Here is a 13,933-nt window from a genome sequence, read left to right as displayed (position 1 = left end):
TGATTGGTTGAAAAGTGAGGGGTCAAGTCATGGGACAGGGAGAGGAAGAAACCACATTCCTGTGTGTAGTCGGTTCCCTGGTGGGGATCTTCCAACCCATTGGCATCAGCCATCCTGCTGGAATTCAGGATCTGGAAAACACCTTAAGCAACTCTTGGGTTAGAAGATCCAGTGTCAGAGATTCTGTCTATAGGAGCAATGGGGGAGCAGGTGGTCAGTACACTGCATGACTCTTGGTTAGTTAGAGCTTCAGGGAAGTGGGTCAAAGTGCACCACTGCACCCTGCTCAGTGTCAACTGTAATTCTGCCTAAACTCTGGCTTGTAATTCTCGCTAACCCTGCGAGGGAAGTTTCAGAGCCATCAAAGGTGAGGGAATTCTTGCTAAGCTAGCTTCACAGCATTCTTGCTCACACATAAAGGTGGGGGATGAGAAACTCTTGTCAGATATGGAGAATGATCAGATAGATGTTAGGAGTTGGGGGATTCTTGCTGAACTGACTTATCAAGACTCTTTGCGAAGACTGGGCTGGGCAGGACAGGATGAGGGCCAAGGTCAAGGCCTAGTGGAAAAGAGGGCTCAGAATGGCCTGACTCAAGTTTGGTCAAGGAGGGAGTCTTTATCATTCTCTGCTGCTCAGAGCATTCTCCTCTCATTCATAGTGAAATCCACTGACATAGAATCCATTAAGAACCTCCACATTCTGCCCCCTTGCCTAGGATCTCCTACTGTTCTCTCCCTTTTCTTTCTGCTTCAGCAGCAGTTCCTTATTGTTCCTTCAATGAGCCAGGCATGCTCCCACCTCAGGCTATTCAAGGCCGCTTTTCAGTCTGCCAGAAAGGCTTCCCACAGATACTTCTATTGGCCCATCCCTCATCTTCTGCGGGTCTGTCTTCAAATGTCACCTTCTCAATGAAATGTTTCTTAACCACTTTGTGTAAAACTGCAAACTCTCCCACCCTCCAAGTTCCTGTTCCCTTTTTAAATTCTTGTTTGCACTTATAGGGAAGTTTACATTTTTCCCCTGAAGTTTTGATAATTTGAGTCTGTAAAACAAAATGATACATAGCTTAACAGGAAAAAAAGGCATACAAATTTTATTAAAGTTCATACAAGCACAGGAGTGATACAAAATACGAAAACTCAAAGAAAGGCAAGACAGTGGATATTTTTATACCATCTTGAAGTTACAGGAAGAACAGGGGCTTGGGTCATGGCTAAGGCAGGTTACAGGAGGGAGAGAAGAGGAAAGACCTGAAGAAAAGGTAGACTCATTATGCAAATGAAGCTGCACAGGTAGCAGCCTAAGAATAGATGGTAGCCCGTGGTTAAAGTTTCTGCACCAGATTTTCAAAGGTGTCAGATTCTCAGTTAATCTTTCCCAGATCTGGACAAGGGGAGAGCCTCAGAGAAAGCCTCTTCACCTCTGTTGTTTACTTCCCTTCATTTCCTCTACAGATGCAAGTCTCCTCTACAAAAGACTGCTTTTCAGGACTATTCCTGTCTGCAGGCTCTCTGAATAGCCATCTCAAGATATATCAGAGAAGTATATTTTGGAGTGAAGTGTTTTGGTTGCCTTCACAGTCATCTCTGTCTCAAAACATATTTACTCCTCTTACTATCTTTCCTCTCTCTCCTCCAGGAGAATTCAAGCTGCATTTGTGCACAGGTTTTGCCAGTTTTGCCTACTGGTGTATTTCTAGAATCTAGCACAGTGTCAGGCACAGGGTAAGTGTTCAGTATAATTTTCGTTGTTGTTGAATGAATCAATAATGAAATCCTATACAGTAATGAAAATGAACTTTGCATGTATCAAGCTAGACTAATCTAAAAGTGTTTGTGTTGAACATATATATACACACATGATACATATATAAGCACAAATCTTTATATACATTTTGCATAAATGTATCTGCTATATACCCACATATTGTATATTGTATATTGAATATAATATACAATTGAAAATATACAATGGTATATTGTATGCATATAGCAGATTACCTTTATATACATACATATTGTATATTATATGTATATAGCAGGTTAAGATTTAAAATGTTGCAAAAATAATGTTTAGGGACACATGCATGTGGAGTAATTATCAAACAAAACAAAGAATGCTGAAAGCAACTCAGGAAAATGACTTGGGAGCACTGTGAACAAGGCTTCCAAATTTGGGGTAAATTTCTCTTTTGTAACCCAAGTGTTGAGTATGTGGGTATTTGTTTTATTATTATTAAACTGTGGGCTGGGCATGGTGGCTCATGCCTGTAATCCCAGCACTTTGGGAGGCTGAGATGGGCAGATCACAAGGACAAGAGATCAAGACCATCCTGGCCAACATGGTGAAACCCCATCTTACTAAAAATACAAAAATTAGCCGGGTGTGGTGGTGCGTGCCTGTAGTCCCAGCTCCTTGGGAGGCTGAGGCAAGAGAATTGCTTGAACCTAGGAGGGGGAGGTTGCAGTGAGCCAAGGGCACGCCACTGCACTCCAGCCTGGTGACAGAGTGAGACTCCATCTCAAAAAAAAAAAAAAAAAAAAAACCCCCAAAAAACTGTACCTATGCATACATTATCTTCTGTTTATGGTACACATAAAAATAATTTAAAATAACGTAACTATCTTGTGGTTTTGATTTGCATTCCCCTGATGATTAGTAATGAACATTTTTCATATACCTGTTGGCCATTTGAATGTCTTTTTGAGAAATGTCTATTCATGTCCTTTGCCTATTTTTTTTTTTTTTTTATTGAGGCAGGGTCTCACTCTGTCACCTTGGCTGGAGTGCAGTGGTGCTATCATTGCTCATTGCAGCCTCAACCTCTGGGCTCAAGCAATCCTCTGCAATCAGCCTCCTGAGTAGCTGGGACTACAGGCCTGCACTGGCATGCCTGGCTAATTTCGTTTATTTTTTGTAAAGACAAGATTTCACTATGTTGCTGAGGCTGCTCTCGAACCCCTGGGCACGAGTGATCCATCCACTTCCACCTCCCAAAGTGCTGGGATTACAGGCATGAGCCATTGTGCCCATTTTTAATGGGATTGTTTGTATACTGTTGTGTGGTTTTTTTTGTTTTGTCTTTTCTTTGAGATGGCATCTCGCTCTGTTGCCCAGGCTGGAGTGCAGTGGCATGATCTGGGCTTATTGCAACCTCCACCTCCCAGGTTCAAGCAGTTCTCCTGCTTCAGCCTCCCGAGTAGCTGGGGTTTCAGGCATGCACCACCACGCCTGGCTAATTTTTGTATTTTTAGTAGAGATGGGGTTTAGCCACATTGGCCCGCTGGTCACGAACCTGTTGGATTATTTGAATTCTTTGTATATACTGGGTATTAGTCCTTTGTTGGATGAGTAATTTACAAATATTTTCTCTCAAGAAGTTGTTGCTTCACTATGTTGTTTCTTTTGCTGTGCAGACACTTTTTAGATTAATATAGTTCTTTTTATTTTTCTTTTTGTTGCTTGTGCTTTTGAGGTCTTAGCCATAGACCTCAAAAACACAGGCAACAACAACAAAAAATCTTTGCCTAGATCAATGTCCTGAAGAGTTGTCTCGATGTTTCCTTCTATTAGTTTTATAGTCTGGGGTCTTTAAGTCTTTAATCTATCTGGAGTTGACTTTTATATATGTTGAGAGAGAAGGGGTCCAATTTCATTCTTCTGCATGTTGTTATCCAGTTTTCCCCACAACCATTTATTTAAAGACATAGTCCTTTCCTCATTGTGTGTTCTTGGCACCTTTGTTGAAAATCAGTTGGCTGTAAGTGGGTGCACTGATTTCTGGGTTCTCTTATTCTGTTCCATGGGGGTGTGTGTGTCTGTTTTTATACAAATATCATGCTCTTTTGTTTACTAACACATTCTAATTAGATATAAGCTCACTCCAGTTAGAATGACTATTATTAAAAAGACAAAACAAAAATAAAAATGACAGATGCCAGTGAGGATTTGGAGAAAAGGGAACTCTTATACACTATTGGTGGGAATGTAAATTAGTACAGCCACTATGGAAAACAGTGTGGAGATTTCTCAAAAAACTAAAAATAGAACTACCATACAATCCAGCAACCCTACTACTGGTAAAGGGGGAGAAATCAGTATATGAAAAGGATACCTGCCCTCACGTTTGTCACTGCACTATTCACAGTAGCCAAGATATGGATTCAACCTAAGTGTCCAGCAGTAGATGAATGGATAAAAAAAAGTCATACATAGACACAATGGAATACTATTCCGCCATAAAAATGAATGAAATAATGTATTTACGTCAACATGGATGGAGCTGGAGGTCATTATGTTAAGTGAAATAAGCCAGGCACAGAAGGACAAGTACTGCATGTTCTCACTTACATTCGAGAGTTAGAAAGCTTGATCTCATGGACGTAGACAACAGGAGGATAGATACCAAAGGCCAGGACGGCCAGAAAGGAAGGGGAATGAAGAGAGGTTGGTTATGGGTACAAACATACAGTTAGATGGAAGAAATAATTTCTAATGTTTAATAGCAGATGGGTGACTACACTTAGCAATAATATTATGGATATTTCTAAGTAAATAGAAGAGAGGGCTTGAAATGATACCAACGCATAAAAATGATAAATGCTTAAGGTGATGGATACCCAGTACTGTGACCTGATCATTACACAGTCTATGCAGGTAACACTCACATGGATATTATGTAAATTATTTTGTATCAACAGAAAAATAATCACAACCAGCGGTGGGAGCGACAGCACAGGGATCCTCCTAAATGCATCTAATTCCGGATTTTGTTTTTGAAACCACTCCGCTTGCCTAACAAGTGCGCGGGCTGTAGGCAGCACGGCCAGCAGCGGGAGGCCTCCTGCCTCGTGTGCGGCTTGCGGACTCCCTCGCCCTGCAGCCCCTACACTGACTGTCGCCCTTGAAAGCTCTCGCTGGCGGAGGCGGTTCCTCTCTCGGAGGTCGCCGCGCGCACCGTGGCGTCCCCTGGGAAGTGTAGTCGGCGCGGGGCCCGAGGCATGCCGGGAGTGGTAGTTCTCCCAGGGTCAAAGGGGTTTCGGGGACAGCTCGCGGCCTTTCGGGGGTTCTCCTGGCTTGGGCCATCCCGGCTTGGCTAGAATTGCCGGCCTGGGGCCGAGGCGCTGGTAGTGGCCTCTTCCGGGCCGGCGTGGATCCAGGCCTCTCCAGCGAGTGGGCCGTGTGCAGCCTCGTCTGGGCTTCTGGGACCAGCCCTGCGCGGCTAGGGGCCCTTGGCCACTGGGTCCCGGGGCGCGTCAGCCAGCGGCCTGGAGTGCCGGAGACCCGCGGAGGGAGCGCCTCGCCGGGTGAGCTGGGTGCGCCGGGCCGTTGAGGTGGGGGTGCCAGCCTTTTGTCATTGTTCATGCTGCGATTTTCTTCTGTGCGTTTTCTTCTCAGTAACGGAAATAATAAAAGCAGTAGCTGATGCCCGCCAAGAGCGCTCCGGTGCCAGGCGCCGGACTCAGCGCATTGCCCGAACGCACTCCGTGCATCCCTGCTAACGGAGAGGGTGGCGGGACGCCGTTCCCGCTTTGTCGGGGGAAACCGAGGCAGGGTGGCGAGGTCATTGTCCAGACGTAACTGGGCCTGGGGCTTGGATCAGGATTCCCCTCCCGGCTCTACTACTTTCCGTTGTGACTTTGGGCAGGTCACGACCTCCTCATTCTCAGTCTCCATCACGTCTGTAAATGCGAAGATTAAAAATACTGCCTGGAAAGCACTCACCGCTTCCTGGGAGGAGGTGCGCGTCGCCGCGTGACCGAGGCCTTGCACGGCAGCTTCCCCTGGGCTGGTCGAGGCACCCGCTGGAGCTGGCCCAACAGAGCCCCAGGTTGGCTCCATGCCAGGGGGCACCCTGAGGAGTCGCAGCAGATCGCAGGCCTGGAGGCCCTCACACTTGCCTGGCTGCCCCAGGCAGCCTCTTCCCCTGCTCTCTGTGGGGCAGGCACGGTTTCCACCCCCTCCCCCCGACCTGGGGTTTGTATTTGGACAGCGACTTCTGTTTCCATCTGTGGATGCCATTAGGGGCGGCACCTGTGGAGTATTATTTAGGAGGGACAGCAAAGCTCTGGCATGTGTCTTGGGTGGGGACAGTGTCTTAATCCTGTTACTTTGGGTAAAGTGCGGTAAAGCCGGACGAAGATGTAGTAAGAGGCTGGGAAAGCTGGGTGGTTGGATTATGCCCAGTTTCTTGGGGAGAACACAGCACTCCACGGAAGGGCCACTCAGGCCAAGCAGTGGGGTCTGTCAGGAGGGTGGAGATGCGGGGAAGCCGCTTTATCATGGCTTCCACAAGGAGGAAAGGGCGAGGCAGGGCAGTCAGGCTGAGGATCAGCTAGCTAGGCTGGAAAGTGGCACCCGAGGAAACTGGGTATTCATTGCAACTGTTAGGGCGGGCAGTTTAAAGCTAGCTAAGGACTCCAGACATCCATGGATTAGTCACAGTTTGCCTAGAGGTAGCTGAGAGGCCCTCAAGTTGAAGTTAAAGAGTCAAAGTGCAGAAATAGAAGTATGGAGAAGGGATGGAGGTTGGCACATTGCCCCTAGTGAACGCTCGTCTTGGTTTACATCATTATGTGGGGTGGCTTTTTTGAGACCTGATGGACGTTATGGGCGGTTGTAACTTCCTCTGTCCAAGCCATCTCCTGACGCCAGGGTTCCTCTTGACACCTTTTTCCTCTGCAGACCCACGGTGTCCACACTGCTCTCCCTGGGCAGGAGCACTGAGGAGGAAGGGATGGCTGTGAATCTGCTGCCCGCTCAGGTGAGAGTGAGTGAAGTCTGTCTTTTTCATCCGTTGGCTTCTGGATGCAGAGATGGTAGACAAGTTTCCAAACTTTGTCCAGGTACTTTTTGGTCCAACTAAAACGATGAAGAATCTGGAGCCTCAAAAGTTTTTCCCAGTGTCTTGGGCTTAGTGAGGGGCTGCTGAGGGATGTGTCTCTTTTGTCCCCAGACCACTCTTAATTCACCCCACTCACTTTGTGGTCAACATTTGAGGCAGTTCTGAGCATATGTTTCTGGCTACAGTGGCGCTTGGTGGGGAGAATGGGGCGTGAAGCCGTCTTTGTCTTCACAGAGGATATAGTCACACTTGGGGCTGAGATGTGGAAGGGCCGGAAGACACTCTCCACAAGCATTTACTGAGCCCTGTGTACAGGATCCTGTGCAGCACCCAGGGGATGGAAAAAGGAAAGCTGTCATTTCCATCTTCTGGGAGTTCGTGGTATCGATCTTAGGAAACATAATTAAATGTTCAGGGGAAATATCCCGGAAGTGGGGGCATTCTGAGTTTATGCTGGAGGCCAGGACTGGTATTGGTGCTTAGAGAAGACTAAGGGCATCCCAGAAGGAGTTCAGCATGGCTTGGGCTTTGAAGCCCAGAGGTGGGGAGGACGCAGGCCTGGGGCCTTCCCCTCCTAGCACAGCGGGGATGTTACGCTGTCCAGATGTCCCTCTCACTTGTCTAATTGATGCCTCTATTTCCTTCTCTGATTCTTCTCTTTTTTTCCCTGCTAGTTTAGCCTCCCTACCTGGGCTCTTTTATCTTGTTCTTTCCCCATTCGAGATCCATTTTCATTACTTTAACCCTCAGCTTTCTGAGTATCTTCCCCAACTCTGTCCTCAGGCCTGACCTTTTTCCTAGCATTCCTGTCTGTCATTCTGATGTGGAAGTCCCATCTTTCCTTCAACACCAGCTCCCTTTCCTAGTGTTCTCCCTTCTGTGCGTTTTCTCTTCTGCCATAACCCCAAAGCCTATTTTTCATTGACTCCTTTTCCAATAGCCCATAGGCTAGAAATATGGACTCTGGAGCTTGACTTCATGGCTTCGGATCCAAGCTAGGGATGTGGCCCTGAGCAAGTTATTTTATCTCTCTGTACCCCATTTCCTCAATTTTGGTGGGGTTAATAATACACATACCTCATTGAGTTGTGCTGTGAGCATTAATAACAGTAGTAGCTGGGCACAGTGGCTCACACCTACAATCCTAGCACTTTCGGAGGCCAAGGCAGAAGGATTGCTTGAGCCCAGAAATTTGAGACCAACCTGAGCAACACAGTGAGGCCTTGTCTCTATAAAAAATTAAAAATAAAGTAGCTGGGTGTGGCAGCACCTATAGTCCCAGATACTAAGAAGGCTGAGGTAGGAGGATCACTTGAGCCCAGGAATTTGAGGCTGCAAGTGAGCTATGATTGTGCCACTGCGCTCCAGCCTGGGCAACAGAGTGAGACCTTGTCTCAAAAAGAGCCCCCAAAACTGGTAACTATAAGCATATTTACTGCCTCCGACTAGCTGGGATTACAGACATGTGCCACCATGCCCTGCTCATTTTTGAATTTTTGATAGAGACAGGGTTTCACCATGTTGGCTGGGCTGGTCTCGAACTCCTGGCCTCAAGTGATCCACCTGCCTTGGCCTCTGAAAATGCTGGGATTCCAGGTGTGAGCCCCCGTGCCCGGCACTGGTTGAATATTCTGTAGAATGTCCCTCCATTGTGATTTGTGTGATGTGTTTTCTCATTATTAGCCTGGGGTTTGGGTTTTGGGGAGGAAGGTCACAGAGGTGAAGTATCACTCTGATCACATCATACTACAATTGCATACTAATAATATGACTTATCCCTGTTGCTGTTCCTCTTTATCACCTGCCTGAGGCACTGTTTGTCAAGTTTCTCCACTATGCAGTTGCCTTCTTTTTCTGCCTTCCCATATGCTGTATTCCTTAGAAAGACGACACTATGTGTAGCCCATACTTATGGCGTGGCGAGATAGGCACCACTCCTATAGGTGAAGAATCAACATACATTATTTGGAAATCTGTATGGAGGATTGTCACTTCTCTCCATTTATTTATTTATTCAAACATTTATTTATATCATTATGGCAACCGTGGCTCTTTCTGCTCTCTGTACATATCAATTATGCTTTAAAAACTTTTTTTTAGTGGTTAGCCTATAGTTTTCAATATAAATTTACAACTAATCGAAGTCCACCTTCAAATAACATTATACTGCCCCATGAGTAGTGGAGGTGTCTTATAACAGAGCACTCCCCCTTCCTTCCCCTCCTCCTTATGGCATTGCTGCCATTCATTTCACTCATCCATATGCTGTCACCACCCAGTACACTGTTACTATTGTTCATTTAAGCAAATAGTTATCTTCTAAATCAAGAGTAAGGAAAATACAAGATTTTACGTTATCATCGTTTGTTCCTTCTCTATCTTCCCTCCTGTCTTCACATAGATTCAAGTTTCTGATCTACGTTATTTTCCTTCCCCATGACAAGGGAAGACTGCTGGTAATGAATTCCCTTAGTTTTTGTTTGTCTGAGAAAGCTTTATTTCTCATCCTTGTTGAAGGATAATTTCTCTGGATATTGAATTCTACATTGGTGATTTTTTTCCCTCAACACTTTAAATATTTTGTTTCACTCTCTTCTTGTTTACATGTTGCTCATGAGAAAATCCACTGTCATTCTTATCCTTGTTCTCTGTAAGTAAGATTTTTTTCCCTGTCTCCTTTCAAGATTTTCCCTTTGACTTTGGTGTTCTAAAGTTTTAATATAATATGCCTAGGTGTAGATATTTTGGTAGTCATCCTGCTTGGCCTTCTCTGACCTTTCTGGATTTGAGGTTTGGGGTCTGCCGCTAATTTTGGAAAATTCTCAGACATGATTACTTTGGATATTCACCTGCTCTGTTCTCTCTTTCTTCTCCTTATGGCATTCCAATTACATTGTAATTTTAAATGATCAAGTAGAATTGTATTTTTAACATGGAAGGATATACATGCTATATAGGAAGAAGATTAGGGATATGAAATAACAGTAATCATTTATCATTTCTCACAGTTTCTCTGGGTCAGGAATGCAGGTGTGTGGGAGAAACAGCTTGCCACACAAAGTCTGGTGTCTCGGCTGAGAGATGTAAAGACTGGAGGCTATAGAATCATTTGAAGCCTCAGCCGTTCACGTGTCGGGTAGTTGATGCTTGCTGTTGGCTCACTGCTGTGATCACAGATAGGGCTGTTGGAAGGAGCATCTACCTGTAATGTCTCCATGTGTCTTGGGCTCACAACATGGTGAGTAGGCTCCAAAAGTGAGCATCCAGTGAGCCAGGCGAGAGGTGTATTATTTTACTACCTTTCCTTGGAAGTTACGTGCATCGTTTCCATTGAATTCTACTGGACAGCTTCAAAGGAAGGAAACATAGAACTCACTTCTTGGTGGGAGAAATGTCAGTGTCACATTAGACAAAGAGCATGTAAGATGAGAGAGAAATTGATGTGGTCATCTTGGGAAAGTATAATCTTCCACATCTGTCAGAATTAAAATATGTATATAGCCTGTAATCCCAGCACTTTGGGAGGCCAAGGCAGGTGGATCACCCTGAGGTCAGGAGTTCAAGACCAGCCTGGCCAACATGGCAAAACTCTGTCTCTACTAAAAATACAAAAAATAGCTGGGTGTGGTGGCACACGCCTTTAATCCCAGTTACTTGGGAGGCTGAGGCAGAAGAATCATTTGAACCCAGGAGGTGGATGTTGCAGTAAGCTGAGATCGCGCCACTGCACTCCAGCCTGGGTGACAAAGCGAGACTCTGTCTCAAAAAAACAAACCAAAACTATATATATATGTGTGTGTATATATATATATATACACACACACACGTACATATATGTGTATATATATGTGTCTCTTTTTAGCAGAGACAGAGTTTTGCTTTATACACATATATGTACGTGTGTGTGTGTGTGTGTGTGTATATATATGCATAGACTTTGATCCAATACTTCAGTGTCTAACAGTTTATCTTATAAACATAGGCATACCCAGAGAAATCCATATGAGACTGGTCATTGTGCATTGTGACAGCAAAAAACAGAAACCATCTAAATAATACTAAATAAGGAAAATGGTTAAAATAGTTATGGTATTTATACAGTGGAATATATCATGCAGTAATGAAAAGGAATACACTTTGGAAGGCCAAGGTGGGTGGATCATGAGGTCAAGAGATTGAGACAATCCTGGCCAACATGGTGAAACCCTGTCTCTACTAAAAATACAAAATTAGCTGGGCGTGGTGGTGTGCACCTGTAGTCCCAGCTACTCAGGAGGCTGAGGCAGGGAGGCAGAGGTTGCTGTGAGCCAAGATGGCGCCACTGCACTCCAGGTGGCGACAGAGTGAGACTCCGTCTCAAAACAAAAAAAAGAAGAATGAGGTTTGAGGTTGGACATAGTGGCTCACGCCTGTAATCTCAGCTCTTTGGGAAGCTAAGGTGGAAGAATGGCTTAAGGCCAGGAGCTCAAGACCAGCCTGGGCAACATAGCAAGACCCTGGCTCTACAGAAAAACAAGAGAATTATCTGGACATGGTGGTACACATCTATAGTCCTAGCTACTCGGGAGGCTCAGGTGGGAAGATCACTTGAGCCCAGGAGTTCAAGGCTATTGTGAGCTATGATTTATTGCACTACTGCACTCCAGCCTAGGCAACAGAGTGAGACCCTGTCTGTTTAAAAAAAAAAAAAAGATTTCTATATGCAGATGTGATAAAGATCCATGAAATGCTAGTAAAGCAGGATTGAGAATTTTCCCGTTAAAAAAGGATACATGTGTAACCACTGCTGGTTACCTGTAGAATGGGACTGCTAATTGGAGTCAGGAGAGAATCCCTAACATGGCACTGTGTGTTCTTTTGTATCCTTTCTATTCTTTAGCATGTGTCTGTTTTCATATTGTTTAAAAAATAGTCAAAAGAACACATGTGTGTGTAATTGGATATAAAATCTGGAATATATTTCTAAAAGGAACAACTTGTCTTGAGTAATAGGATTTAGTATGATTTACAGTGTTTTGTTTTTGTTTTCAATTTATACATTTTTTTCTGGTTTAATTTAATTTAATTTTAGTTTCTGATTATGTTTAATTTGTATACTTTTTTAAAAGCAAATGAAATTTTAAAAGAAAAAGAAAATGCTTTTTTTTTTTTTTCTGGAAGTATTCTAAAGCCTAGGGGAACAGATTGGCAGGAAAGATGGAAGTTGGGTTTGCCGTGAGTATCCTGTTTCCAGCAACATGGAGCCTGTATTAGTGTGCCAGGGGACCATAACAAAATACCAGAGACGAGATGGTCTCAACAATGGAAATGTGTTTTCTTGCAGTTCTGGTGGCTAGAAGTCCAAGATCAAGGTGTGGGCGAGTCTGGCTTCTCCTGAGGCCTCCTTGGCTGATTGATGGCTGCCTCTCGCTGCCTCCTGTCACATGGCCTGTCCTGTGCACGAGCATGTCTGTGTCCTAATCTCCTCTTCTTATAAGCACATGCCATGTTAGATTAGGATCCAGCCTAAAGACCTCATTTTAACTTAATTAATAATCTTTAAAGATCTTGTTTCCAAATACTGTTACATTCTGAGGTGTAGGGGTATAAGCCAGAAATAAAATTAGAAGGCCCCTTGCAGCTGTCTGATTGGACTTCCTCCTCGACCCTCGAAATTTAACCTGAAAGACTGGTTCAGGCCGTGACAGGAAGTAGGGGTTGGACATGCCTCATTGTACCCCTCCAGCATTAATACCAACAGAAACCTTAAGTCTGATAAGAAACATTTACAGTCTATTCTCTCTAAAGCCTGCTACTTGGAGGTTTCATCTGCCTGACAACACCTAGGTCTCCACAACCCCTTATCATGACCCAAACATTCCTTTCTACTGATGATAACTCCTTCAACCAACTGCCAATCAGGATATATTTACCAAAAAATACAGAAATTAGCAGGGTATTGTGGCACGTGCCTATAATCCCAGCTACTCAGGAGGCTGAGGCAGGAGAATCTCTTGAACCTGGGAGGCAGAGGTGGCAGTGAGCTGAGATCATGCCACTGCACTCCAGCCTGGGCGACAGAGCAAGACCCCATCTCAAAAAAAAAAAAAAATCACCAGATACTTACTTTTCTAGCTTTAATTATAGATAAGGTACAGGCTTGTGACCCAAGCTGGACCTACTTCAGACTTTCAATCAGGAGCTAGAGATATGAGGAAACAGGAACAGAACAAATGTCTCCAACCCCCGGTTTTACAGACCGGTACCACCTCCTGGCTTGTTAGGAACCAGGCTGTGCAGCAGGAAGTGAACAGCAGGTGAGCGAGCATTACCAGCTGAGCTCTGCCGCCTGTCAGATCGGCAGCGGCATTGGATTTCACAGGAGCACGAACCCTCTTGTGAACGGTGCATGTGAGGGCCCTAGGTTGTATGCTGCTTATGAGAATCTAATGCCTGGTGGTCTGAGATGGAACAGTTTTATCCTGAAACCATTCCCCCAACCCTGCTGTCTGTGGAAGAATTGTCTTCCATGAAACCTGTCCCTGGTGCCAAAATTGTTGGGGACCTCTGATGTAGAATACAGTTTGGTAATTTGTGGCAACATCAGTAACTTGAATTCCTAGAGGAAGGAGGAGTGGCACAGCAAAAGCAGTAGCTGTCTCATGCTGGTGAGGCTGTACCATCTATTTTTCCATGACAACAGTATTCTCACAAGTCTGGTTTCCTAGTGTGATCCTGGCCATGGTCCAGAATGTTGCTGTCCTAGTTTCTGTTTTATTTTCCAAGCCTAGTTCTGTGACTATCAGTTTCCCTGGAGCTACCTGGTCCTTTGTGTAAATGAGCCAAAGTCAGTTTCTATTGCTGGAAACCTAACAAACTTCACATTTCTTATAATCTTCTTATAACGCCACCTGCCACAACCCAGATTCTCATCTTTATTTTAAAAATACAGCTTAGACAACAAGTGTTTCTAAGTGAGAACATGATAAGCATTTTGGGTAGAGTTATCTTTCCTTGTGCAGTACTTTCTCCTCCATTTCCAGATGACTAGCAGCCTTGATCTCTCTCTTTTTTTTTTTTTTTTTTTTTGAGATGGAGTCTCACTCT

The 13,933-nt window shown here is 44.7% G+C and overlaps 1 protein-coding gene across 1 annotated transcript in view; it reads left to right on the top strand.

The window, feature by feature from the left end:
* The first annotated feature begins 5,059 nt into the window (after positions 1–5,059).
* Positions 5,060–13,933, top strand: part of ZNF354C (zinc finger protein 354C) — a 21,117-nt gene continuing 12,243 nt past the window's right edge. The window contains exons 1-2 of the mRNA XM_011960167.1: positions 5,060–5,309; positions 6,688–6,766. Of these exons, the coding sequence (XP_011815557.1) occupies positions 6,740–6,766 (27 nt within the window). The 5' untranslated portion in view covers positions 5,060–5,309; positions 6,688–6,739. The remainder of the gene's footprint in view (positions 5,310–6,687; positions 6,767–13,933) is intronic.

This window comes from Colobus angolensis, unplaced genomic scaffold (genome assembly GCF_000951035.1).
Source record: "Colobus angolensis palliatus isolate OR3802 unplaced genomic scaffold, Cang.pa_1.0 Scaffold509, whole genome shotgun sequence".
In the NCBI taxonomy this organism is placed as follows: Eukaryota; Metazoa; Chordata; class Mammalia; order Primates; family Cercopithecidae; genus Colobus; species Colobus angolensis.
This window is presented reverse-complemented; position numbering and strand designations above follow the sequence as displayed.